This window comes from Epinephelus moara, chromosome 24 (genome assembly GCF_006386435.1).
Source record: "Epinephelus moara isolate mb chromosome 24, YSFRI_EMoa_1.0, whole genome shotgun sequence".
In the NCBI taxonomy this organism is placed as follows: Eukaryota; Metazoa; Chordata; class Actinopteri; order Perciformes; family Serranidae; genus Epinephelus; species Epinephelus moara.
In genome coordinates this window covers 30,795,139-30,822,717 of record NC_065529.1, presented here as the reverse complement: position 1 = coordinate 30,822,717, position 27,579 = coordinate 30,795,139, and the positions used below count along the sequence as shown (strand labels likewise).

Genomic DNA, 27,579 nt, shown 5'->3' with positions numbered 1-27,579 from the left:
AAATGGTATTGTTGGCAGCCAATCCTCTTACAGTAAGCAGTTTTGTGAGACAGGCATGGCAGAGTTATCTCTCTCAACAGTGAGCCTATACAGCAAGACGAGGGCATGCGTTGTGTGTGTGCGTGCCGTATGTGTGTTTGGGTGGGAGGTGAGGTTTGGGATGGGGGGGCTGTCTCCATCGTCTCAGAAAGCACAGTTCAAATGTGACCTAAATAAAGGTGTTGCTCTCTCAAATGACAATAGTTATGGTTTATTTTATTTTTTTGCATCGTGCACATGGATGCGTATCTGGTCTGAGCAGAGGATTTGTCACGAACACAACACAGGTCTTTTACCTTGCAACCTGCAGTGGGATCTCATGTGTTTGATAATTAGATAGTGTTGAATTTTTATTATTATTTTTTTTTTCATCTGCCTCCACACCCCGCCCCCAACCCCCACAGGCTTCCACGCCGTACAGCCTGGAGTCGGAGTCTTTGGGGATGGAGTGTATGATCTCTGGAAGTGCCTCTCCAACACTGGCAATCAACACTGTGACTAACAAGGTACTACAGCCAGCCATCCAGCCTCCAGCTCCAACACACACCTGGCTACACGGCTGCACCCTGACCCCACCCACTTCTCCAACCACCTACAGCACTATTCCCCACAGAGAGAGGAGCACTCTAGTGGAGGGGAGATACACACAAACACACACACACACAAGCACACGCTCATATGCCTAAAGCTTCTCTGCAATGCAACCCACACCAAAATACACAACTATCTGCACTGCAGCACCTTTTTCCTCTACAACAACAGGCAGCAGGCTCTTGTTATCTCCAGCACAGAAATATGATGCTCACACTGATACTTAGCACTTTGCAACCTGATAGACCTTATGCAGTCCCGTGCAGACATGCAATAGGATACACCACACACTGCATGGGGGTTTTCTGTATTCGCACCTGTAGTGGAGGTTAACGCCCAGAGTCGTGTTCCTCATTCTGTGACCACATTGCGCTGCCACACTACAGGTGACCACCCCTGCTGCTGCTTCCTTCTGCTCTCTTTAGCTTTTTCCTTTTTTTCCTTTCTTTTTAATATGTGTAAAAGCTTGGAACCACTTGTACATCACAGAGCAAAGCTACAGGGACTGCTAGCTGTTAGCTGTGAGTGTGCCGCTCACTCTGAAATTTAAATAGGCTTTTTAACCTTAAGCTCTCATCCTCTGGGCCCAGTGGGGGCAGCTCTCAGGTGTACTTTTAAAAAGCCTACAAGAGTCGCTTATTCATTTGCTGCAAGCATTACAAAAAAGCTGTTTAATGTGAACAGGAGTGTTCATAGGAAAGAGGAGTTAGTGTGTGCGTGAGTGTGTGTGAGACGGGGGGCTCGAAAGTCTGAGCATATGTCGGCGTGGGCTCTAACTTGTGTGTACATGTACGCATGTAGAGTATGTCACAGAGTGTTTCGGCTTGTTTTGACGAGAACGTCAGTGTCGATTAGCTGGGGGCTGTTGTTTCTATAGAGAACAAGCATTTTTCATGTTGCCGTAGCAGACAGATTCATGGGCCTAAGTGTGGGGAAAGATGACCCTTTTTTCCTCTGTGATTGCTACAAACAAGCACTTGCCACAGCACCAGTCTCCACCAGCGGTGACTGCGTAATGAGGCCCTAATGTAGAGAGCTGACAGCTCAGAGTTTGGACTCCTGCCATCAAATACCTCCAGTCAAATAACTCAGAAGAGCAACAAGCAGAAAACATTAAAGCCGCGCAAAACACGACTACTGTGTGATTCCTTGAGCCGAAGAAAAGAAGTTTTGATTTGTCTCCTTTTGTTCACTTGATTGTGACAAAAACGTCGGTGAAGTGAACAGAAGACAAAGTGGAATAGCAACAGATCTGAGGCCCTAACTCCTCGGAGAGAGCTTGTTTCTCACTGTCTTACACTGTAAACACACGACAGGCCACGCCTCTTTCGGTGCAGTGTGCCAAGCCACAGGAATTCCCTCTCTGGTTTTCTCTCTCTTCCTTTCTATTCCAGTCTCTCTCCCTCATTCCCGCCTTCTCGGATAGACCAATGGGAGAGGCTGGCAGGACGACTACTGAACCAGCAGGAATCTCTTTTCTCCGTCTTTCTCTTCTGTCAGACATTCCTCACAAGATTGTCCTCCCCCCTCTTATTTGTGTGCCTTTCTCACATACGCTCCGATAGCCCCCCTACCTCCCAGAGGTTGTGTTCTGAGGTGGCCCTAAACATTGGCGTGAATGTGATGAAACTCTGGCACTGAAGTGTGATGATGAAGGGAAAGAGAGGATTGTTGGAAGTGTGTTTGCTGATGAATAGTTTGGCTTTTTTTTTCCTCCCCTCCTCTTCTCTCCCTCTCTCTTATCCCATCCTTCTCTCTTCCTCCTGCCTCTCCCTGTCTGTTCAATCCTGCATGCAGGGATTGTGCTGAACACTAGCCGGCATTGTTGGAGACACCTGGGCCAATCTTGCTTTGATTTCATAATCCATGTCTCATGCTCCAGATTAGGCCCCATGTAAAAGACACCTCTGGCTTTTTACTTAATTCACTGCTAAGAATAGAACGCTGACTCGCTCGCCTGCTAGCTAACACCGTACACAGTATTTACTGTGGAGCCGCTCCTGCCTGTATGAGCATGCCTGCCTCTGTCTGTGTGATTTTTGTATGTGTGTGTGTGTGTGTGTGTGTGTGTGTGTTACTGTACCTTTGTGCACATCTGTAGCTGTAGAAATGTGTGTGTGTGTATGTTAGCGCACACTTTTACGTATGTGGGTGAGATGCGACTGGGTGTTTGGCTGTGACGGTGCGTGCCTGAGTGGGTGTCTTCACTCAGGGGACTCTGGGGTCTGCGCAAACCACAGAGCAGTGAGGTTTTGAAATCATCACACTTTATGGGTGAGTAGAGTAAAAATAGATTGCGGTGAGAGACTTAAGGCTAAAAGCCTGTTTTATGACTTCATTACACATAACATTTATATTTCTGTGGCGCGCTGCTTTTGATTAGCATTGTAGGGCTGATTTTGTAGACGTGCTTAAGCCTTCAGTCTTAGCTGCTCATTGAGTTCCCCTTCACGCTAATGAACACTGGAGCCAAGCCCACACTGAGTGGAGGAAGGCTAGAGTTGCCTAATGAGCTTCTCTTACTACCCCCCTATTCTCCTCTCCCTCAGCCTCACCCCTCTTCCTTGTACAGCGTTGCCTGGTACAGCAGTTGCGGTCTGTTTTTTTTAAATAGCAGCATTTCTATCTCATTCTACCAGCTCAGGAGCCAAGCTCCATATTAAAGGCTTAATATGATCGGACGCTCTCACTCTGCATGTGTGCGTCCTGGATTCGTACCAGCATGTTAGTCAGCAGGCCAATCAGTCAGAGGAGAGAAGGCAGTCAGGGCTGCCTGGGCTTCCTTGCCTCCTTGTGGCCTCTGTGGTAGCTCGCTGCGCCTCAGCAGAAAGACAAGAGGCTTCAGTCCACTGCTGCTGCTGAGAGGCAGGGCGCTGGGCAGGGCCGGGCCAATCTGCCTGCCTGAAGGCTGCTGCCACTGCTGTCTCATTGTGCTGAGCACAGAGCCCACTCTGTTCCACTCACAGTGATGAGCAGAAGCCACCATGCTGCACTCAGTCATGGACGGACACACACAAACACATGCGCACACACCAATCTTCGAATGCCAGGCCCTCTTCCACTGCAGCACCATCAGTGCATTACTGCCATTCCTTTCTCACAATACAAAACTCAACACATGGGCTATTCTCTGTGGGTATCATTATATTCATTATCTGCATCGTCCTTCTGACTATTGTCTTAATTGTCTGACGGCGCACTTTATTTGGGAAGGGTGGGAGGGCTAAACCTTGTTAGACGATAATTAAGATTGTCGTCCTGAAGTGCTTCGGCTAGTTTCGCTGCTATATTGAAAGGTCAGGGTCTCGGCTGCACTGAAATCCTTTGTTAGTTGTCCCAAACGGATTTGCGCTCGGTGAGCAGATGTGGCTGACATCGCCAGTAGTGTGACCTTTAGTGATAGGAATGTCTCAGCTGTCTCCAGACCCCTTCACACATTCAGCTCGAACCCCTTAGTGACTGTGGTGGGTGTTCAGCAGCACCTTGTGTCTTACACACACACACACACACACACACACACACACACACACACACACACACATTCTAAATAAGGTAAAAAGCAAGTACTATGCTATCATGACATGTCATTGCACGCAGCACACACACATGCTCAGGCTTTCCATACTAAATTACATTGTTCAACTATAGACCAGCATTATTTTGGAGGAATGCTGACATGCTCCACTATCAGCAAGAGTGGAGATGACATTGGTAACACAGCAGTGTGTGTGTGAGTGTGAGTGTGAGTGTGAGAGAGGGAGAAAGAATAAGCTAATGTATATGTATGTGTTTCAGGTGGCGTTGTACAACACAGACCAGGAAGGGAGCGATAGTCCAAGAAGCAGCCTTAACAACAGCCTGTCTGATCAGAGTCTGGCCTCCGTCAATCTCAACAGTGTGGGCAGTGTGCACAGCTATACACCGGTAAGACTGAGGACCGCTCTTCTCTCGGGTTGGGGGGAAAACTCTGCAGCGATGGGGTATATTTTAGAGGTGTCATTCATTCATCAATCTACATTTTGAGCTGGTGCAAAGTAGAGCCAGGCAATGTGGAGAAAATGAAATATCACATTATTTTTGACCAATTACCTTGATATTGATACCGCGATGATATTGTAGGGTTATTGATGCTTTCACAATATATTTACACATTTAGATTTTTAATAAATAATCATGAGTAATGAGGATAAAATGACTTAAGCTGGGTTTAGACTACAGGAATTTTGAGCCAGTTTATCCCCAGTTCACTCCTACTACAGTAGTCCTCATTCTTGAACCTCCCAAACTGCTCACAGCCTCACTGAGGCCACCCCAACAATTTCGCTAATGTTTGATGTTTAGGATTTAAAATATTGAAGATTACAGTTATAATTATGTCACTTCGGAGTAGCTGACAGTGTGGCCAAGCAATGATAAGCATTCTAGCCCTTGAGGCTAGCGTTAGTTTTAATATCCGTCAACAGCAGTATCCGAGCTGACAGCTAAAGTCTCACCTCCAGTACTCGCTGGAGAAAAGACGACCTGTGTTGACCATTTTCTCATCTAGACTCGTTTAGCCTTTTGCTTTTGTTTTTCTCACCTCAAAGCATTAACATTACAGCAAGTTATTGCACTGTTGCACGTCAGTCTTAGTTTTATATATATCTGCTTCCATGTGACATCATGTGAGGTGGTGCATTTATGCTCCCTCTGGCAGGATAATCTGAATTTTCTGTAGTATTCGATGTGCCATTTTTCTAAATGTTTAAGTGTGTGATAGTTTAATTTGAGAGAGGAAAATCTGCGAAGTTTGTCCTTAAGCAACTCGATTTTAAAATCAGTTAGTATTTTAAGACACCTGTAGTCTGAGCCTGGCTTAAGTGGGTAAAGGCAAATAAAAAACAGCTAGAACAGTCTGGTAAGTTCAGAAAATTACATAATTTTACTGTAATGCAGCCTTCAAAATCTAAGATGATGTCCAGTCTCTTATTGCAATATCAAAGTAATATCGATATATTGCCCAGCCCTGGTACAAAGACAGAACAAATGAGGTCCTGCTGTAGCATCTTGGTGGCCTTTCTACAATATACTGCTGCCTTACTGTTTCTTAAAGGATGCTGATAATTCTGGTTGTCAGTGTTGCAGCTCATGACTATCTCTTAGCTGGGTATTTGTAACAAGGTATTTATATAAATGTGTGTTGTTGATGATTTGTTCAGCACTAAGCGCTGAAGCCAATTGATAAATTCTCATTTTATCCACATTTTTCAAGCTGTGCGAGAGCCACAGTCACTAAATGAATGAAAATGAAACACTGCCAGACTTAGAAAGTGTACTGTAGCCCATATTTCATCTGATCAGAAAGCCCCAGGAGGCTTTCTTCAGAGGAGCCAGCCGTAGACAGCAATAGACCGAGGTTCAGGGTGGACATGCGCTAGAGTACAACATCAGGAAGGGGGTTAAGGGAAACAGAGAAAAATGTGCACGCTCCTGGAAGCCAGACAAAGAAAAGCGCTTCCTCTGATGTCCTCCCACCAGAGATGCCCCCTCTTTGGTGTGGTCCTCCTGCATCCTAGAGTGCTCCCTGCTCCAGGCGCTGGGCATCGATCGGCTCAGCCTGATGGATGTGCTCGCTCTCTCTCGCAGCCAAAGCAGCAGCTCACAGTAAACACTCTGGCTTTATTATCACCTCTTCACTCTTACCCAAGCCAGACTGTGAGCTGTGCACTTCAGCAGCCTGCCCACATCTTGGAAGAGGAAGATGTTATGATCAAAAATTGGACGTGACCTCTCTTGTAATGCTAGCCCCACAGTTGACACGGGTCAGGTCCTGCTTTGTGAAATAGCGATGGTTTTTGCATCGCTGCCGTTGCTGTGATGAATCTTGTAGACGAACTCGTTGCTGGAGGGAACACTGCTTGCCGTCTCACACCTCGGGGCAGTGCATAACATTGACTGCCCACACAAATACATGGATAAAATGGCTGCTTATTTGTACAAGGTATTGGTATTGATTTTGTTTTAAATACATTTTGCTTGGCCACCAGAGTATTGGGTTTGTGTCCATTTGAGTTGGTCTCTTAATGTTATGTGTGCCAAGGCGGTAAGCACTGACCTAGATTATTGTGGTCTGTGTAATTGTTCTTTACATGCTGTGTGACTGACACCTCTTCATCATCACAGTGGCTCCTCTGAAGAACTGAACCGTCCTCGTGTTTGACTTGTTTGTTTGCTGCGTACATTCACATAAACCATAAACTGTGCATTGAATATTCTAGAGGTTTTCTGTTTTCTGTTTTTGCGGCTCCATGACCAGATGAGCATGGCGGGTATCTTTGAAAAGTATGTATATTATTGATGTGTATGTTTGAACATTATAGTCCCTGTAGTGTGTGGTGCAGATGTAGCAGAACTGTAGCCAGTGTACTTTCACAAAAAAATCTATCACAAATTAAACATTTAAGCTGTAGTTGGTAAGTTTTATAAAAAATAACTTTTTTCATATTTGCTGAAACTGTCACTATATTCACACAACACTGAAAGAGACAGATAATCTGTGAAAACATCACACTCCTCTGCCTACTCTATTGCCTTGTAGCGCTTCTTATGGCCTTACCGCACATGAACGAAACCACCAAACAGAGCTGAGGCATCCAATCAAACACTGCTCGTGGATGTGTGGATAAGAGAGTTGATGAATGTATTGCACTTAGAAAGGTTAAGGGTTTCTAATGAGAATAATCAAATATTTGTCAGAATTGGGAGCCCTGTACAATAGTATCACAAGGGTAGTGAATTGTAATGGTCTAACTGAGTACCAGTATACCCTCAATCATTTATGATTTTTATTTTTATTTTAATAATGTTGAAGTCCTAGGACTTGTTTTTTGTTTTCAACCTGTGACGATATTTGTGACTGAGTTGTTAAGATGATATACTGAGCGTATGTGTTATATTGAAAATCCTACTGCTCATGAACTGTCAAACTAGGCATCGCTGATCAAATATACAAGATTCTGTCACTGCATTGCCCATTTCTCACCTAAAATGTTTTCAGAAACATATTTTAGTGTACTGTTTAGCTGTAAAATGAGAAAGTTTGTGATCCAGTCGGGTGGTGCTTTGTTTTGACTCAACTATTTAAAACATGGTGGTCGGGTCACAAACGTCCTGATTTAACAGCTAAACAGTACACTAAAATATGTTTCTGAAAACATCTGAAGCAAGAAATAGGCAATGCAGTTACAGAATCGTGATTCATCTTTGAACAGTGTTGTCTAGTCTGACAGTTTGACCACAGTTCACAAAGTGATTGACAACTGCGTTAGAGACTCTGATTGGTTGTTTTCGGTGCGCCGTGGTAGATTCTAGCAAATGCCATTAGAGACAGTAGGAAGAGGAGGGAGATTATTTTTTTCCCAGATTATATGTCCCAATACATTCTCACTCTCAACTTGGAACTAGGAACACCACCGTTGTTAGCTTTCGACGCCCAGGGATGGTGTGTCATATATGTTTGTTAACTGCATTGTAATTTCCATTTTTACAGGATGTTTCTGTTTTTCAATTACATGCAGTCTTTTTCAAAATATACGTACAACATAGGTAAACTTTGCTTTTCAGATTACATACTTAGGTTGAGACAACAAAAACACATGGTTAGGTTTGGGGAAAAAAACATCATGGTTTGGCTTAAAATGAATATGGTTGTTACATAATTTCACATCACGTGATATACATCACTACCTTAGTACTACTACACATACTAGCACACTACCTTGTCATTAAAATAACTTAATTGACTTTTGATTTTACAAAGGACACTAACAGGTGAAAGTCCAGAATTTGTTTGACCCATCTACCTCCACTCCCGCCCGCACTGTGTGGACTTTAGCGCTCTTTATACTGCAGTATTTGCGTAGAGTATCACAAGATGCAGCCATCCAGTGAATCTCATAGGGTGCCTCTGTGCGTCTGTGTCTGACACTGAGGTCCACATGTCAGTATGTGACAAGCTGGGAGTGACACCAGGTCGATCTGTCTTCATGCACTTCAGCATTGCAGTTTCAGCAAAGTGATTTGACACCAAGTTATTTTCATAGAAGTTACCAACTATAACTTTAAACATAATATTTCGCACTTGATATTTCTGTTTGCTTTTGTAACTCTGTAGCTTTCTTTATCTCCTCGTCTCCACAGGTGACCAGTCACCCAGAGCCCGTGTCCCAGTCTATGAGCCTCCAGCAGCCCCCACAGTCCCAGTACAACATGCCAGACAGGGACAAGCAGCTCCTGTTTTCTGAATTTGAAGATCTCAGTGCCTCCTTCCGCAGCCTTTACAAGTCTGTTTTTGAGCAGTCCTTCAGCCAACAAGGTGAGTGGTCTCATGGGGGCATCAAGTGGAAATCTAATAAAGAGTCTAAGCTTCATTTATCAAGGAACAGGATGATTCTCAGAACGATTTTCCTAATGTTGGTTTGTTCTTAACAGCTGGGGCTATAGAGAGTCTTTAGGCACTAATTAGGTTTCCTGTGAAGTGAGAAGGTATTCGACAGACTGACTGGCCCATAGTGCAGATCTATACTGAGTATTTTTCCAGGGCGACATGGAAGAAGCTTCATTTCATATTCAGAAGCACCCGAGTCTGAGAGTTCACGTGTTACATATTTTATCGCAGGATGTAAAGAGATGTTACTGCATTCATTTAATGGTTGATTCAGGATTGATACGCCATCCTTCTCGCTTTATATTTTTCAAATTACATGAAAGTTTTCTGCGTCTTGTCATGTTTGAAATGTTCTCTCATGCAGGCTGTGTTTCATCAGAGGAGTGGAGGAGGATGCAGGCAGCCCAAGTCCTTAGTAAATCTGTTGGATTTGAGGTTCATTTGTCATAATGATGGGGAATTTGTATGATATAATACATAGTAGCGGATAGAGCACAGCTTTCCAAAAGCCTGTGAGTCCCCGCAGAACAAAAATGCATTTTTGCTTGTAATCTGATTGACTGATAAACAAAGAGCACTTGACAAGCGGGTTATGAGCAAAGTAGACTGAGCTTTCTGTGTATAACCTACTTTTACAAATCAAATGCATTTCATGCTAATGTTTTCAAAGAGTTCCTCTCCTTTAATCTATCATCTATGTTTCATTAGTTCAAAGTTGTTACCTTTTTTATGCGCATAAAAGTGAAATCTCTTAGTCAGACAAGCTCTAGCAATTAAAAAGCGTAAATAATCGAGCTAGAGGATTTCACACTCTGCCGCTGTAGACAGTGAGCTAATTCACTGGCTTTGATAATAGGTAATGAGCTCGCATTATTATTCTGGTGCGGCGTTAATTGCTTTCTGTATTTCCCTGGTTGGACAATGGGCTTTCTGTGCCGATAAGAGATGCACCTTTGTCACCCCTGCAGTGAGTGTTACGTGCCGATTGTGGAGGTGCAGGGCTGGAGTCAGCTCTAAAAGCACTCCAGCGAAATAGGTTTACTGTGCCAAAGCTGTGAAGGACAGGGCCTCTTAAGACCACTCCCTGCCACTCAGATGATTGCAGTTGGGTGTGCAGATGTTCATGCTCCAGTCATGTCTGTTAAAGAGCTGTGCAGCAGCACAATGAATTTGTCAAAGACAATCCAGAGCTGTGTAGCTGGAGAGGAAAGGCGACGGCAGCTCGGGCTCGTGAACCTCAGAGACACAACTGATGCTGAGTCATTCCCTGATACCACAAAATGGCAGCTGGTCTGTCTCAAGTGTAGAACTACTTAAACACGGGAGGCCCAGATCCCATTATTTTAAGATGTTGAGATATGTGTAAGTAGCTGTTTTCACATGTGAAGACCTGGGCTCTCTGTGTGTTTGTGCTCAAGTGCATTACACTAATACGCCTCAGCCTGAAACCATGTGACTGACATTTGTAGTGAAATCCGTAGTCTCAATTCACCAGCTGGGCTTTAACTATAGATATTTTTAATATCAATTAATTAGTTATTTTTAGATTCAGTGATTCCCAGAGGCCAAGGTGGCATCTGCAATTCGCTTTTTGTGTAGTAACAAACAGACAACGCCCACATATATCCAATTTACAATGAGACGAAACAGAGAAAAGCAGCAAATCCTCACAAGTGAGGAGCTGAAACCAGAAAGTGTTGGTATTTTTGCTTGATAAACGGTTACTGGCTTGGCAGAAAATTGTATGATTGATTAATCATTTGAGCCAATTTCAAACAAAAACACCATTAGCTTGTTCCGCCTTCTGTCGTGTGAGAATTTGAAGATATTTTTCTGTTTTGTACAATTATAAATTAGATATTTTGGGGAGTATTTAACTGTCAGTAAAACAAAGCAGGATGCTTAAATATGTCACCTTGAACTCTGGGAAAATGTGATGGTCATTTCTCATCACATTCTGACATTTTTTAGACAAAGGAACTTATTGATTAATTGGGAAAATACTTGTCAAATTAATTAATAATGACAGTTTAGATGCAGCACTATCAATTAACAAAATTGCGCATAATGTAGATGGTTTTCTGTTGATCAACAAATCTGTTATCGACAATTTGTCTAAGCAAAATTACAAGTAGTGCTGTGCAATATGTCTGTTATATAGATGTAGTGATGAGATTTTGGATATCATAATATTGTAAGTGTTCTCTTTCCCTCGTTTTAAAGACAACATTACGGTAAAGTGATGTAATTTTGTAAACCCACCACCCTGTTTTAGCTGCTCTATTATTTGCCTTTACCCTCATCGTCATAATATCCACACTACTGATGTTTATTTATCAAAAATCTTTTGTGAAAGCACCAATAATCAACCCAAGAATATCACAGAGATTTTTATAGGTGGTGTTTGGTCAAAAACATCATGATATTAATTTTCTCCATTTTCCCCAGTAGGGATGTGCCATATCATATCGTTCACGACAATACCAATATAATTTGTAAGATGATTAAAACATTTGGTATTGTGATGGTGAATGACATCATACTGTTACGCGCAGCAACAACAAGCATGGCTGAAAGCGAATTTGCTCCTGGCTCCATGCTAGCACAGTAGTCCCACAAAGGGAAGCGACTTCAACAGTGTGCAATCAGTGCCATCGTTAGGCCCGGGCTCCCTAGACTACAGCAGTGAATGTTTTATTAACAGCCCCGGACTTTTCAGACCCATTTAGCAACTTGCTGTTCGGAGTAAACTCAGGTAGAAGCTCCTCCTGCTGCAGCATATTGTCACTCACCTTGCACACACAGGAATCACTGCCAGGACCAGTCATTTTTTCATAAGCCTGTTGTAATGTAAGCCTACAGGAAGCTCAGTAAAAAACCTTTATTTTTCTGAACTATTAATATTTTATGTAGAATTTACACAGACTCTGAACCTTCCTCTGAGTTACTGTTGTTTACACACAAAAAAGTGAGATGTTTTTTGTTTATTTTTACTGAATATTTCAAGGCAATCTGTCATGTTTATGCTGTCATGTAAAATTGAAACACTTTTTTGTTTCAGTTGTGTGTTCTTGAGATTAATAATCAGATGTTTTTCAGTATTTTGTGATATCGTCAAGAACGTCGTCATCGCAAAAATACCCTGAAAGATTGTAATGTTTGATTTTTTTCTATATCCTTAACCCCTAATTACAAGCTTGGTGTTGGTGTGTTTTGTTTCCCAGGTCTGATGGGCATACCGTCAGATTCCTCCCAGCAGACCCACACCTCCTGCTCCTATCAGCACTCCCCCAGTGGCACCATTAGCACTCAGAACAGCCTGTCAAACAACCAACCCAACAACCACCCCAACAGCCACTCCGCCAACAGTGGCCAGGTGCCCCTGTCCCATCCTGCCCAAGCCCACCCTGGCCATGGCTCGCCGCACGCACAGCACCTCCCGCAGCACGGCGGCCCCCACAATCAACACAACCAACACAACCAACACAGCCAACACGCCCAGCACAGCCAACACAGTCAGCACCCACAGCACCCCCAGCACGCTGCGCACTCCCAGCACGGGCAGCACCCATCGCAGCACCCGTCCCACGGCCAGCACCCACAGCAACACACGCCACACCCCTCCCAACACACGCAGCACAGCCAGCACCCTTCTCAACACGGACAGCAGCACCAGAGCCTCTCCCACCAGCCCCATCCTACCCAGCAACAGATGGCCTGCAACACAGGTAAGACCCTCTGTCTGTCATTGTTTGCACTGTGCTGTTCTCTACTCATCCTGTTCATCACACATACACACACACACACACACACACACACACACACACACACACGTCAGCATGTTTACAGCTGAATGTGGATATGTATTAGTCCTCATTTTTTTAGTCATAAAGAATTCAGAAATTGTTGTAGATGCTAAACAGTAAATCATCACCTGATTTATTATCTGTGCTGTTGTGAGAACAAAGCAATGCTGCATCCAGCGGCTTCGGCAGCTCTTACAGAGTCGACTGGCTCCTCCTAGTGGCCGCAACACAGAGCTGAGCTGTTCAAAAGAGCCTGATAAAATGTTTTATTTGGTGCTACCTTCTCATTCATTTGGCGCTACAAATGCCTGCACAGCTATAAAAAATGTGACTACAATGAAAATGCATCATCTGGCCTGATTAGCTAACCCACAGTATATAACAATTACAGCAGCAATTATTGTGCAGTTGTCCGTAAATGATGTAATTAGGACTAAATCTGTATTTGTCCCAGGAGTGAACTTGGTGTTGGAACCAAAATTACCTGTATCCTTCAAGTCTCTTATCTTGTAATGTTACAGTGGGTATGCTGTGTGTGTGTTGCAGGTTTACTGTCTGACTGGTACCCAAATCTGGATGCACTGAAAGAAAGCTGTCGTATTGCTAGCAGCTATAACTGGGCTGATGTCGACCTTTCACCTTTCCAAGGTGCGGTTTGGACACTACAGATAGACCTTATTGTATTTACAGATATTTAAGAAATAATCGTTTTGTTATGCATTTGATTTATTTGTCGGAGATTAAGATTTTTCTAGATGACAGAAGAAAGGAAACATTTAAAGCCAGGAGCTGATAGTACAGTACTGCCCCAGCTTTTGATTGAGTGCTGAAGTGTTGACACTGTGGAGTTGATTACGAGTTTAATTAAACTGAGCTCTTCAATTAAATAACACTGCCTTCAAGTTTAATTACCAAAACACCGAGCTCAGCAGGTCAGTTTATCCAATTACAGTCTAGGATTGCAAGGTAGGATGTTTTTTAAATATCACCCACTGAAGGTTACTGACATAATGAATATATATTGCAGCCAAAGTTTTTGCTTCGTGTTTATAAATTAGTTTCTCATTTGCTAAATTTAAATTCTTTGGACAGTCGGCTGGTGCAGTTTCATACATTTCATTGTCACAAAGGCACTTAAGTGCAGACAGACGCTGTCACAAGCTCTGATCATAACTGTTGGTATTCTCTCTTATAAATGTGTGTCTTATTTTCCTAAGGATTGAGGGAGAGTATGAGACAAGCGGAGTTGAACAACTGGTCCCTGGAGCCCACCCAGATCGCCGACCTCTGCTCGTCCATCAATCAGTTTTTTGCCCGCACCGGTGTAATCCAGCCACAAGGGGCAGTGCAGCCTCCTGTTTGTCATGGCTCCATGCACCCCAACAAACCCAGCCAGCACCTCAACACAGGTGAAACACCCTGTCTTATTTATATTTTGACTGGCTTTGTGTAGATGTGGCGGGTAGTTTTTGTACAAGTCACAATTAAATCATTATAAAATAATACTAGCTTTATTTATGTTGCACAAACAAGGTACAGAGTGCTTTACAAAGACATAAAAACAACAGAAATTAGCAGATAAATAAAAAATAAAAGAATTAATATGAAAATAATGGCAAGAATGGTATGAATGACTTAAACACAGTAAAAATAAGTAAAGTAAAACAGAAGAATAACTGATTCAAGAGAGAAAGTTTGAGAGAGTTTAAAGAAGAAACTAAACTAGTCAGCCTGATCTCCTCCAGCAGGTTATTTCAGAGTCATGGGGCCGTGACTCCAAGGACTCAGGCTGCGGTCAAATACTCCTTTTGTGCTGAGGCAGATTCCTAACTGAGTGAAATGACCCTGAAGTAAAGCAGCCATGATAAAAGCTGTTCAGATTCTCTAAATGCTAAGGAAAGGTGCTATGGTGCTAATGAAAGCGTGGCTGACTGTTTCTAGATTCTTCGCTGGGAAAAAAGATGCAATTTAGAGAGTGGCCGTAACACAGAGCCAAACTGTTTAAAAGAGATAGTGGCTTTGTCTCTACCTCTGATGGCAGGTAAATAATACACATCATGTATGTTGAAAGAGGCATTTACATTTCATCTGGTTTTGTCTCATAGGTAAGATCATGTAAATATTATGCAGAACTTCAAAACAACTATAATGTCCGTACAGCTATGAGTACTTTGCGACTGTTTATCTGGAAGGAAAAAGAGAAAAGGTTTGTTTTAAAACAAAAAAAGAATACACAGGCCCATTGTCGGATGAATTTATCTCTCTTACAGTACCCTCTATCAGAAAGTGCAAACAGTGCACAGTACACCATGAGCTCTGCTTGCCCTTCATGCCAACTTTTTTTGGCTTATGACCCCTTAAAACAAAACAATGTCTACTTTCAACTCCTCGTTACGGGTTAAAACACGTCTACCATTTGTGACCAGTTCAGCCAAACGCAACAACAACATAATGTTTTCGAGGCCTGGGGGGAAAAAGATAAAGAAGAATATCTGAAAAAAATATGCTATTTTTTAGTAGTTTTAAGCTTTTATCTGTTCTCCTAAACCTTGTGAGTTGAAACATTACTGATAAAAACTCCAAACATTTTGACATTATAAAGATATTTTACTGTTTTAGGAGAGGTACAGGTATTTTAACAACTCAGTGTAGCTGATAGTAGATCAAACATTGATATCAACAAACAGATGTGTAAATAAAAATAAAAGAGACCATGATGTTTCACCTGTGAGTATTAGCTATGATTAAGAATGATTAAGAGATCCTACTGTAAAATGACCGTACATGCAACTCCTTCTAAACACTTGTTTTGTTCAGATGCATCACTGGACTTGAGGAGTTGCATTACCTGCTGTAATTTATGCTTTAAGTAAATTTTTGTTCTGATTCTCTCCTCAGGAAATCTCTACATGGACACCAGACAGAGTATGTCCATGATGGGTCCTCCAGGATATCCCCACATGCCCCCCATGAGCAGCACAGGACCCACAATGACAGGTGACACAAAGCCACAGAGTAGAAATATGTTTCAAACTAGAAGGGCACTCAGAGAGCCCGGACCTCCGCTAAGACCATTAGTCTGGTCTTCTATGTTGTGCGAATCTGCAAGCGCAACTGCTGTAAACTCTATGTCCAATATATTCCCAAAACTATTGGAATTATGTCAAAATGTGGTTGTGCCTAGCTGAAGCCTCATCATTTCAGCTCTACATTTATTTTGTACTTTAAATTGGAAATATTTCACACTTAAAAGAATAATTCACCCATAAAATGACCATTAGTATATCGGTTACTTACTGCGTGTTATCTTGAATTCATGAAGAAAACTTTTTCATTTTTCTTGCATGCCTCAAGGTTAAACGATGAATCCAAAAATTATTGAAAATTCCTGATGAGTTGAAGTAAAGGGTCCATGTTTAACAACAGCAAAACTATATCAAATTGTTCATTTTCAAACTCTCACACAACTTGTACAGTATAATCCAAGTATCATTTATCCAGTTGTATGCTTTGTACTTCCCAAACACATGCATTTTCACTAAAACTTTACGATTTAAAACACTTGGAGTAGTATGAGTAGTGTGCCCTGAGCATGCTGAGCTCCGCTAGAGTGGAGTTCAAAAGCATGTGTGTTTAGGATGTACTGAGCATACGACTGGATAAATGAGACTTGCATTATGCTGTATGAGTTGTGTGAGAGTTAAAAACTGATGTTTTCATATAGTTTTGCTGTTATTAAACCCATTTACTTAAATTCATGATAAAATTTAGCCTTTTTGGGTTATCCGTTCACCATACAGATATGTGAGAAAAAAAAGTTTTCTTCAAAAATTCAAGGTAACGCACAGTGAGGATCTTATATACAAATGATCATTTTTTGGTTGAAGTATTCCTTTAAAAAATACATTTTTGAAAACCAGAAAACACTTCATTATCATGTGCATATATATGTACAAATATTAAATGCTTAAACAACAACATCACGAACATCTTGTTGTCAAAAACTGTTATGAAAAACTGCATGTTCACTCGGAAGAAATCTTTAGCCAAATTTAAATTGATATCTCTGGTAGTTAGCCCTGCGATGGTCTGGTGACCTGTCCAGGGTGTACCCCGCCTCTCGCCCAGTGTCAGCTGGGATAGGCTCCAGCCCCCCAGCGACCCCTAACAGGATAAGCTGTTACAGAAAATGAATGAATGAATCTCTGATGGAGTTAATTGCGGACAAGTAACATGTGAATAAGACTGTTGGGTTGCATGATATGTGTATTTACTTTTCCATAGACACACCTTACTTAAAAATAACCAAACATTTGTAGTGTTAACAAGAGTGAAAAATAGTTTGTGTATCCTCCATGATCCAGATCCGCTCCAGTATTTAATGTGCTACACCCATCCACCAAGTTTCATGAAAACCTGGCCTGTAGTTTTTCCATAATCCTGCTGAAAAACACGGAAACAAACCAGAACGTAAACATAACCTCCGTGGCAGAGGTGATAATTACTTGCAGCGATTATGAAACCTTAGATTTACTGTTTTTATTAATAAACCCACTAAATATTTAGGTGCCCTCTTGGTTAATGTGATTGATTCTCAAATTTTTACTAAATTGTTAAAACAAATTCGACATGTTCATGTATTATATTTTTATATATTGCATTTTAACCAGATTTTGTGCTTGCTCATTTGTGGTGTGTGACAGTTGAACTTGTCTGCTTGCCTGCCCTCTCGGCCAGGTCACTTTTTAAGAAGAGATTTTTAATCTCAATGAGACTGTCACGTGGTTTAATAAAGGATATATATAAACTTCCCTGAGAAAAGCTGAGAGCTGGGCGGATCTGATTCTTCCTTCCTCCTGCTTTTTCCTCCAGGACACCATGCACAGATGAACCAGCAGCACATGATACCTACCAGAAACTTCCAGATACATCGCATGCCAGCTGATGACATCCAGGATGACTTTGATTGGGACTCCATTGTCTAAGCCCCTAGACCTCCTTTTGCAAAACAAAAGGGAGCGAGGAGAGGAGGTGGAAGCCAGAGGAAGCCAGGCTGAGCTGAAAGGCCGCAGGAGGAGGAGGAGGAGGAAGCCACTGTGGGTGGGATGCAGAAGAACATTTGACAAGCTTTGGAGAAAGACAGACTTCAGAGTCCTGACATTTTTACAAAAGCAAAACATAACTAGAAAATGTTACTTTGAAGACAATCATATTTAGTCGGACATGTTAAAGTGATTGCTTATGTGCTTGTCTAGAGACAAGTAGAACACATTCACGTCTAAACCACATGCTCCTCAGCTCCTCAGCCAGCCCTCTCCCCGTCCCTAGCCAGCAGCCTTCCAAAGTCTGAACCCCTCTCCCCCCCCCGACCCCCTGCTCCGTAACTGTTATGTGATTTGAGCGACGTGTTCAGCTTGTAATTCTTCTCGTGTTGACATTGGCCTCAGCTGCCTCTTGGATGAGTTTATCTCTCTTTTTTTTAAAAAAAAAAAAGATTTTGTTTTATTTCATTTTTTTGTTTTTAAGAAACACAGGCCGTCTCTGTGAGTAATGTGATGGTGCTCGTTGGTCACTTTTGGGAGAAAGTGGGCCCCACTGTGGCTGAATTGGTGGCAAAGTTAGGTTTACAATAACTCTGAACAGGGTGTTAAATGTTTAAGCAGGCTTGATATTAAACAAACCAAGAGAGAACGTGAGACAGAGAGAGATCACAGAAAGTACCGTGATCTGTTTTCATAGCCAACCAGTGCGATCAGGCTCACTGCAACAGACTAGTAATGGGAGTACAGCAGCCTTTTTTTTTTTTTTTTTTTTCCCTTAATTTTTCTGTCTCAAGCACTTCAAAGATGAGTGAGTATGGTGAGTGTGAGAAGAAGGTGAAAGCAGGAAGGTCAGAAATGTTTTGTCTTTTTTAAATTTATTAAACCCAAAGTAACCTGAGGTTTCAGGTCTCTGTGTGCATCATGTAGGTTAATAATTGCTTTAACAATCAGAAGCGTTATCAATACTAAACAAATTCACATCTTCAAGACAGTTTTAATGGTGAGGTTCATCAGTTTTAGGTGAGTCACCTATTGATCATTAAACAAGCCTCCATCATTCAGAGACAATGGAATAATTTGCATTAAAATCTGATATACTGGTGAGGCCAGTATCACGGGATTATCACCAATCTATCTATATTAGCATGTATATGTCAGCTAATAAGAAACAATAAATAGCAGCCGAGAAATGTCAAAGATTTGTGAGAAGATAGAAACAGTTTCTATTACACAGTAAGCTGATATTCAAACTGTTCATGGTTTCGCTCAGCATGCGTCAAGTCACAATTTCAGATTCCTTTTATTGTCATTTTTATGAGGAAACATAAAAACGAAATACTGTTTCACGTCTAAAACCGGCAAAAGTAAAAGTTCTCAGTAAATCTAAAATGGAAGCTATTAAAAGGGCCAATAAAGTGGCAATTTTAGTGAAACTTAAAGCTGGGGTAGGCAGTTTTCAGGAAAAGGGAAAAAATACACCATCCTCCTGCAGCTCTCCCTTCTTTGTCCTAAGCCCCGCCCATCTGACAAGCTCGGGCATATGCCTACGCGTCATACGAATAGAAGTCTTTCATTTCAATCAACCCAATCGTGATTGTGGTATAGAGTCCGTTATACAGCAGCAATTCTATGAGAATTACTCTGTTTTCTTTGCGAACTTAAAGCCCTTTAAGAAGACACACTGTGATCAAGGCTCTCGCTCACATGAGCCGTGAGCCTTTAGCTTTCATTGGCAGAAGGCTAAACTATTAAAAACTGAAACGCTTCACCGATTTACACGTGTTTCATTTAATTCACCATCAGACTCTCTTTTTCAATTACCTGTATGTAACTTCCTTTTTTGGGTTGCTTCGCAGTTGTTGCCTAGAGTAGCAACTTTGTCTGTGGGATTCTCAACTACTAAATCAGGCTTGCATGCGTGCGTGCATTTTTGTAACATTCAATCTGAATGCCGTCTCTCTCTGATATGACCTGTGATTGGCCAACGTCTTCTGTTATGTGCTATATAGTCTAAAGCCTGAAAACAGAGCCAAGAGGAGATGCAGAAGTCTAATGTTCTTTCAGACCACGTAAATCACAATATGCTCAAAGTTTATTATGGGATTTTTGCCCAGTGATGCCAAAATAAAACTGCCTACCTCAGCTTTAAATGTCAAAAAACAAATATTGGCCGATATATCACCATCTGATCTTTTTAAACTTTCAAATATGAGTATTTTTACGTCCCTTAACAATCAAGAATTTGATAGGCTTCCGTTTGCAAGCAACTTTTTGTTTAAATATATCAAAATCAAATCGGCAAGGTTTGGTTTTATTAAAGGTATAGTCGGACATTTTGGAAGTTAGGTGAGAAGATTGTGCTGTATGGTAAATATGAAGCCACACTGTAAACAGTCTGTAGGTTCCAGAACTCAAAAACTAGCTCTTCTAAAGCTCACTGATTAACACGTTAAATTTTATTCGTTTTATCTGTACAGAAACTGAAGTGTAAAACCGACAATTCGTGGTTTTGTGCTGGGCTATTTCTTGGCTGGTTTCGGTGACTAACTGGAGATATAATGTGTGAATTACTGAGCTTTGTAGGAACTATGAGGCTGATTTTGTTTCTGTTGGACAGAGGCAGGCTAGCTGTTTCCCCCTGTTTCCAGTCTTTGTGCTAAGCTAAGCTAACTGTCAGCTAAAGGTGGTTTCTTATTTACCACACAGACATGAGTGGTATTGACCTTCTCTTCTAACTCGACGCAAGAAAGGAGGTATAAGCGTATTCCCAAACATGCCAAACTATTCCTTTAAACTATTTCACTTTAAATTGTATGCAGACTATGTTCTAATCATTTATACAAGTGATAATAAAACGCGAAGAGCCTGAATGCAGTTTTCAGATTGATGCTTTCAAGCCTCACTGACATGAAACATTGCTAGTAGATGAATAAAATGTATTGAAAATTAAAAAACTAATGTTCAAACTACATGTCCTAATACTCCGACTGATTAATGATCAATAGGTTAATCATCAGACGATGTTTCCGTTTGAAGAGGACAAAAAAAACCCCAGAGTTTTACTCTACATTTCTTTGGTTTGTAGAATAACCTACATTCAGATTCACGCCTTTTTTCCGCCTGTCGTACATCAAAGTGAGTTGTCGATGCTACACTCAGTGTTTATTGTCTTTTCTGACATTTAAATTAGGGAGACATGATTTTTTTTTTTTTTTTTTTTAACTGCCCAATGTTTTGTTGTGAGAGTTCGATAGCGTCAGATTTTGCTATTATACAATCATAACAGAATGAGAAATGTGACTCATACAATGTGTGTGTGTGTGTGTGTTGAACATATGGTGTGTGTGCGTGTGTGTTTTGGTTTTATTGTAATTTTAGGGCTATGATTGATTGCTGCAATCATCTCTATGCTATCTATGAGCACAAAAGCGGATGCACACAGTGATTAAAGACTAGATTTTTTTTTTTTTTTTGTGGGAAGGGTTTCTCAAGCACAGAACAGGGAGATCAGCGGTTCTGGAAACCTGTCCTCTGTGTCCTGTAACAAGTGGCTCCTCAGTCAGACAGGTGCTGAACTTTAGAGACACTATGTTAACAAAAAAAAGCCCTTTGCACACTTTCACTTTCTGTTGATCTTAACTGTTTTTAAGATGCAAAGCACCTCCTGGATCTCTGAGTCGCTCGCACTCATTCGTTCATTGATTCATTCACTCACTGTCAGACAGGCTGAGTTGTGAGCCGTCGTCCACAGTTGACAATTAATAGGATTATTTCTCCTCTCTTTGATGCTGCGGGACTGTGTGTGGTGCTTTGCATCTGTAACACTGTGTGTCCTTGTCTAAAGGTAGAGTTCAACATTTTGGGAAATATGCTTTTTGCTTTCTTGCCAAAGGTTAGATGAGAAGATGACTGTACAGTAAATATGAAGCAAAGAAAGAGTTAACATAAAGACTAGAAACGGGGAAACAGCTAGCATGGCTCTGTTAATGGGTAACACAATCTGCCTGTAAACACCTCTAATGCTCACAAATTAACATGTTGTATCTTATTTATCCTTACAAAAAAGCTAAAAAAATGTCAGTTTATTTTCAGAGTCACGAAATTCTTAGAAAATTTATGAAAGTAGGGAAACTGTTTTCCAGGCCTGGAGCAGTGTGTTTTACATTGTGTTCACACCGGGCGCAAATAAAACAACTTGTGTGAGTGAGTTACATGTAAAGTCAATGTAAAGACGCGATTAGACATGAACTCCCGCTGGGCAGTGCGTTGGAAGTGACACGAAATACACAAATTAATTGCCATGAATGAAGTGAGTAGCGCGACTTTGTGTCATACGCTTGAGCGACCAATTCACACTGTGATAGCCAATCAGCACTGAGATCCTCTGGGAACGACTGACGCAATAGACGGACCGGCAGAGGTTCACTCATCAGTTCAGCGATTTCACACACGTATGAAACAAGTCAACACAAAATATTCTTAAATTCTAGTGTTCAAACTCACATGAGTAACGCGACACGAAAATTTGCATCGTCTGGTGTGAACACAACAGTAGAAAAGTTGTAAATGTACATAGTTTTGGCTGTTGTTTCAATTGTGACTGTAAAATTCCCAAAACATGTCTAACGTTAAAGAAAATATGTTCCTTGTATTACAGTAGTGTGACCGTTGAAACATCACTAGTATTACAAAAAATCACGTGATACACATAGGTATCGCATCATTGCCAGTGACTGTATATAAAGACGGACAATGAGTCTCCACTTTCTCCCACTTTACAAAAATGAAGCCAAAATATATAAATACGCATGCTGCCATCTTGTGCTCGTCATGTTATTTGGAGCCAGAGTCTGTGCAGTAGCGATCTCTTGTCTCTTTGGTATCGTAGTCGATCTCGATCTCTTTGGAGACATAGTGTCCCATCTGACCAATTGCAAACAGCACATTGATTGCAAGCTGCCATATGGCCTGTACGTTTTGTTGGGAAGAATCATGCTGTCACATCAGGAGAGAAACAAAAAAATGCTAAAAAGACAAAATGCAGTAAGGCTGTTGTGTTGCGGGTAGTCTCGCTCACCGGTCTGGCTGGGCCGACTCTCACTTGTATTTCTTTCAACCAATCACAATCGTTCTGGGCGGTGCCACAGCAACGGTGTGCTTGCAAAAATATTGCCGGGGGGAAACAGGTTTTGGCGTAACACGCCCACAAAAATATTGCCTACAGGACGCGAACCATGGCAGAAAAATGGCTACATACCCACAAGATCAAACACTGCAAAAGTTAGTAAAGGACGTGTTGAAAACAGTTGAAAACTGCTACACAACCGGAGGTGGTAGGGCGGGACTTCAGCGGGTGGCTCGTTCCGCCCAATGAGAGGCTGATCTATGCAGCGAACTTCCGCCCACTCAGACTATGTTGCGGGTTAACTGAGATTTGTGGCTCATAAGATTCGTGAATACTCACTGTCAGTGTGGTAATTCTCTAACTGATGCTGGTGACAGACAGTTACTACTGATGGTTAGCTAACGTTAGCTTGAGTGTGCCGCTGCTGCAGTAATGTCACAGTCATACAGTACAGCAGAATCAGACTCAGTCATTTCCAACTCCACCTCAGTCCAGATGAACCAGTTTGCTATTAACAGGTTGGTTATTTATAGACAACACTTAGCCTAATGATACCTGGTGATTCAATCAAATATGTATGGATGTCAGGCAAACGCCTGGGAAGTGCTTGTTCAATAATGTATGGCTGTGTTGCTATATAGGCCTACCCATACTTATTTTTATTTTTATTTAACCTTTATGTTACCAGGAACATTCCCATTGAGATCTCTTTTGCAAAGGAGTCCTGACCGAGACAAAATCACAAATAAAAATAAGCAACCGACCTACATCCTGTTTATATAATCTCCCATGCTCATAAGATAATCGAATTTAAGGAAGACTCTGTAGCGGAAACCAAGATGAGGGAGCAAAAACTTAAAGGATGACGTACATAAGTTATCTGCGTGACAGAAGGTTGCAGCTGCTGATAGTTTTGGAAGTAGAGAACATCAGTAAGGAGGCAGGTCATGTATTATGTCCTTACAGTCTTTGAAAAATGTACCAGTGTTCAATTTTACATGTGTACAAAGAACAAACCAACTGCAATAACTACTTTAAGTCGTGGAAATGGGGTAAAATATTATGGAAAAGTTTTAAAAATTCATAAATGTGGTAAAAATGTGTGTAAAGCCTGTGTTGTTTTTACGGTAGAGTGTCAAACTGTTTCCTGTCCGAGTGGAGTCACTTCTGGAGATACAACATGCTCACACTCAGCTTTAGAGGTGCTGGTAGGCTGATTTTGTTCCCATTAGACCGAGCCAGGCCACCTGTTTCTCCCTGCTCCAGTATTTGTGCTAAGCTAAGCTAACCGTCTGTCTGTTGCTTCATATTTACCGCGCACACATGATAGAAAGTGGTATCAATCTTCTCATCTGACTCAACAAAAAAGCATATTTCCTAAAATGTCCTTTGGGATATTTCAGCACCTGGGGACTCCAGTGGTCACTGTAGTTTTGATTTCATATTTGGATGACAATCATGGATTATTTTTTATGATATATTACATAATGTCTTTGTTATTGTGAGAAAAACCACGTTCACGTCTCACACGGTGGTTTTATTGGATATTATAGAACCAGATGTTTCTACGTTTGAACACATAGAAGGTTATTTGAAACTCGAACCAGCCCAGTTTTATACTGTAGATCTTCTGTTTAACTGTCCACAGCTGCACTGTGCAGATGAAGTCAAGTTCTCCTCTTCTTTCAACCGATGATACTGCCATTCATTTTTATATTTTCCTGCCAATCACACCTGTCCACTTCCTGCTTCTCTCCGCTGTCTTGTCTGTGTTTGTGTGGCTAATCGTTGTATGTGGAGGAGTTCCTCGCCTGTGGATCTCAACTATGAGTTTTTTAAAGTTTTGTTCGACTGCCAGGATTTCTTAGTTAGTGCTCAGACAGAATGCGTAGTCAGTTGAGTGACCCGAATCATGACTCTTTTAGGTGAGTGTGGGCCAAAGGACTGCAACTGAAGACAGCAGTGACAGAGTGTTTTCATTAGGACTCTGTGGACCCGACAGTAGAGCTCATCCTGTGAGTCCTCGGTTGGTGTGAAGGCGAAGCGTGTTCCTTCCAGGTGAAGATTGTGAACACACTTATTAGAGCACAGCAGCCCATTGAGGAAAAATTGAGCAAAAACGGACGTGGCTAAAAGGGAAAAAAAAAACAAAGGTGAAGACAATGACTGGATCACAATCACAATTTTACAATATGTCTGTATGTGTGTGCGTGTGTGTGTGTGTGTATTTGTGTGTTTGCTTGTGTGAGTTTTAGTTCTTTTTCAAAAATTTAAGTTTTTAAATACCGCTGGACATGTACCTGCCAGAGAGATTACTATTATTGGGAAAAAAAGATAAAAAAAAGAAAAAAAAAAAAAGAAAGCCTTGTTACAATATGGGAGAGAACTGCCAACAAGTACTGCTGATTGGGGCCTATTTTATTCAGTGCTGGTGTGTTGTTGTGCTTGTACATATATGTCTTTTCAATCATCCCTTTTTTCCTCTTGGGGGTGGGGTATCAAGGCTCGGGGTGGGTCTTATTCACGAAAGACAGGAGCGAAAAAGAATAGAGTATTTTGTTATTGTCCAATCAGAGGGTGACAGTATGTATATATCTATATTGTATATATGTGATGAAAATGCGTTGGCTTTTTGTGTGACACTACCTTTTACCTGTACTATGGTTCTACATTCAGTGTTTCAGTGTTGATAATATATATTTGGTTTGTGTTTTATTTTTCTGTTTTGTTTGATTTCGTCTTTGTCATTTCTTGTATTTTTTTTTCTCCTATTTGTCCTCTCTTTTTTTGTTTATTGCACGGTTTATTACTTTTGTTGTCCAATGAGGTGACACAGCTACTCTTTGTATTCGTTTAGTGCTGTAAAATAACTCAAGTGTTATTAGAACTGTCGATACCGCCCACCCCACCCCCTTCCCCAATATGCATGAATGGCACTTAAAGAAATAAAATATGGTAACTTCACTGTGGAATAATGTGCTGTTTGAGCTTTGTTCCTCAAGACTTCCATCAGCTTTACAAAGCAGAACGTTTAAGTAAAATACAATACCCAACCATAAAGTAATCCATGTTTTTGAGATAACATATGGGAGCTCTTCTATTAAACAGAAAGCCGCTTTTTTTTTTTTTTTGCTGTCAGATCTGTGAGATGTTTAGAAGTAGGACAGGTGGTAGCATAGCCAGCCTACCCCTTTCAAAAACATGAAAGCACACTCTCGACATGTCAAATGCTTAATGTCAGGAGTTAAGTTTAAAGGGACAGTTCACCCCAAAATCCAAAGTACATATTTTTCCTCTTAAGGCTCACTTCTGCTTAATGTTAGATATGTATATGGACATAGACGGGGCCTTCTGTCTATATACTGCGTTCATTGTGTCCCTATTTGTGTGCATTTTCTGAAAGTGTCTGTCAAGACTCTGTCATCCAGGTCATGGTAATCATAAGTGCTACATCGTAGGCAACTGGACTTGCTTGCGTTTCACCTTTCATCCAAGAAGCTTCTTCAGTTCTAAATGACTGGTGCAGAGTCGCAGGCTTTGAACTCTGTGTGGGTGTGAACCCGACAGAAACACAAGCAAGTTCAGTTGTCTACGATATAGCACTTATGATAACCATGACCTGGATGACTGAGAATCTTCACAGACACCCTACAGAGCCACTAAGGTCACATGTGAGTCGTTAGGGTTAGACGGGACCAGGTGTGAATGGGTATGAAGTCGTCTGGGGAGGGATCCTGAGACTGCATTGTAGGTGGGTGAAAGGTGGTGTCGTAGGCCACCTCCTCTGAGTATCTTGAGTAACCAGATCATGATTTCTGGAAAGAGACATTGCTGTTGAGTTTTTAATTTTAATTTTTTTAAAATGTATTTATTTATTTTAAGCTTTGAGCACCACAAGCTGATGCCATCTAGTTCCATTATATTAGAGAGAAGGCAGACATCTCTATGGTCGATATCTCCAACACTCAGCAACTCACAGCAAAACAATCTAGAGTGATAATCAGCACTACAGGTAAGAGGAAAAATAAGTACATTTGATTTGGGGGTAAACTGTCCCTTTAATATTAATTCAAGCTCTATTGCAATTAATGTGAGAATTTATAGGTTGTATATTCTTTCCTATAACTGTAACGGTATTTGGTGCAGTTTGAGAAAGTAAATACTTCATGTACTGGATAGAGCAAAGAACATTATTGTTAACAGAGAAGCAAAAATGAATGCTGTAAACCTAAACTATTTTTGAATCTTGGAAAAGGAGTTCAGTGGTTGCAAATCAGAGAGTATAAACACTTATTTAAGCAACTGCAGTATGCATCTTCATGTAGTGTGTAGAAACATACATACATATATTGTGTAACATTATTTATCCTCTTTCTTACAGAGCTTTATAGACAACCTTTTCAGCAAAGTATTTAAACAGTTTGACCTTTGATCCAGGATAAGGAGCAGCTGGTGTCGTCATGTAGAAGACGTCCATGTGATCGTATCTCACAGTAGGTTTCTCTTTTTACCCACGCAGCCCTCAAAGCACCCTCCCAATGTTTCCATATG

General features: G+C 41.3%; 1 protein-coding gene across 3 annotated transcripts in view; it reads left to right on the top strand.

The window, feature by feature from the left end:
- The window catches only part of foxj3 (forkhead box J3), a 96,213-nt gene extending 70,221 nt beyond the window's left edge, over nt 1–25,992 (top strand). Inside the window, exons 5-12 of one of the 3 annotated variants that reach the window (XM_050037560.1) lie at nt 444–545; nt 4,426–4,554; nt 8,809–8,983; nt 12,280–12,783; nt 13,408–13,509; nt 14,079–14,270; nt 15,760–15,858; nt 17,734–25,992. In XM_050037560.1, coding sequence (XP_049893517.1) covers nt 444–545; nt 4,426–4,554; nt 8,809–8,983; nt 12,280–12,783; nt 13,408–13,509; nt 14,079–14,270; nt 15,760–15,858; nt 17,734–17,846 — 1,416 coding nt within the window. In that variant the 3' untranslated portion in view covers nt 17,847–25,992. The remainder of the gene's footprint in view (nt 1–443; nt 546–4,425; nt 4,555–8,808; nt 8,984–12,279; nt 12,784–13,407; nt 13,510–14,078; nt 14,271–15,759; nt 15,859–17,733) is intronic. The other 2 variants (XM_050037561.1, XM_050037562.1) reach the window with 2 other exon arrangements.
- Nucleotides 25,993–27,579: the final 1,587 nt, after the last annotated feature.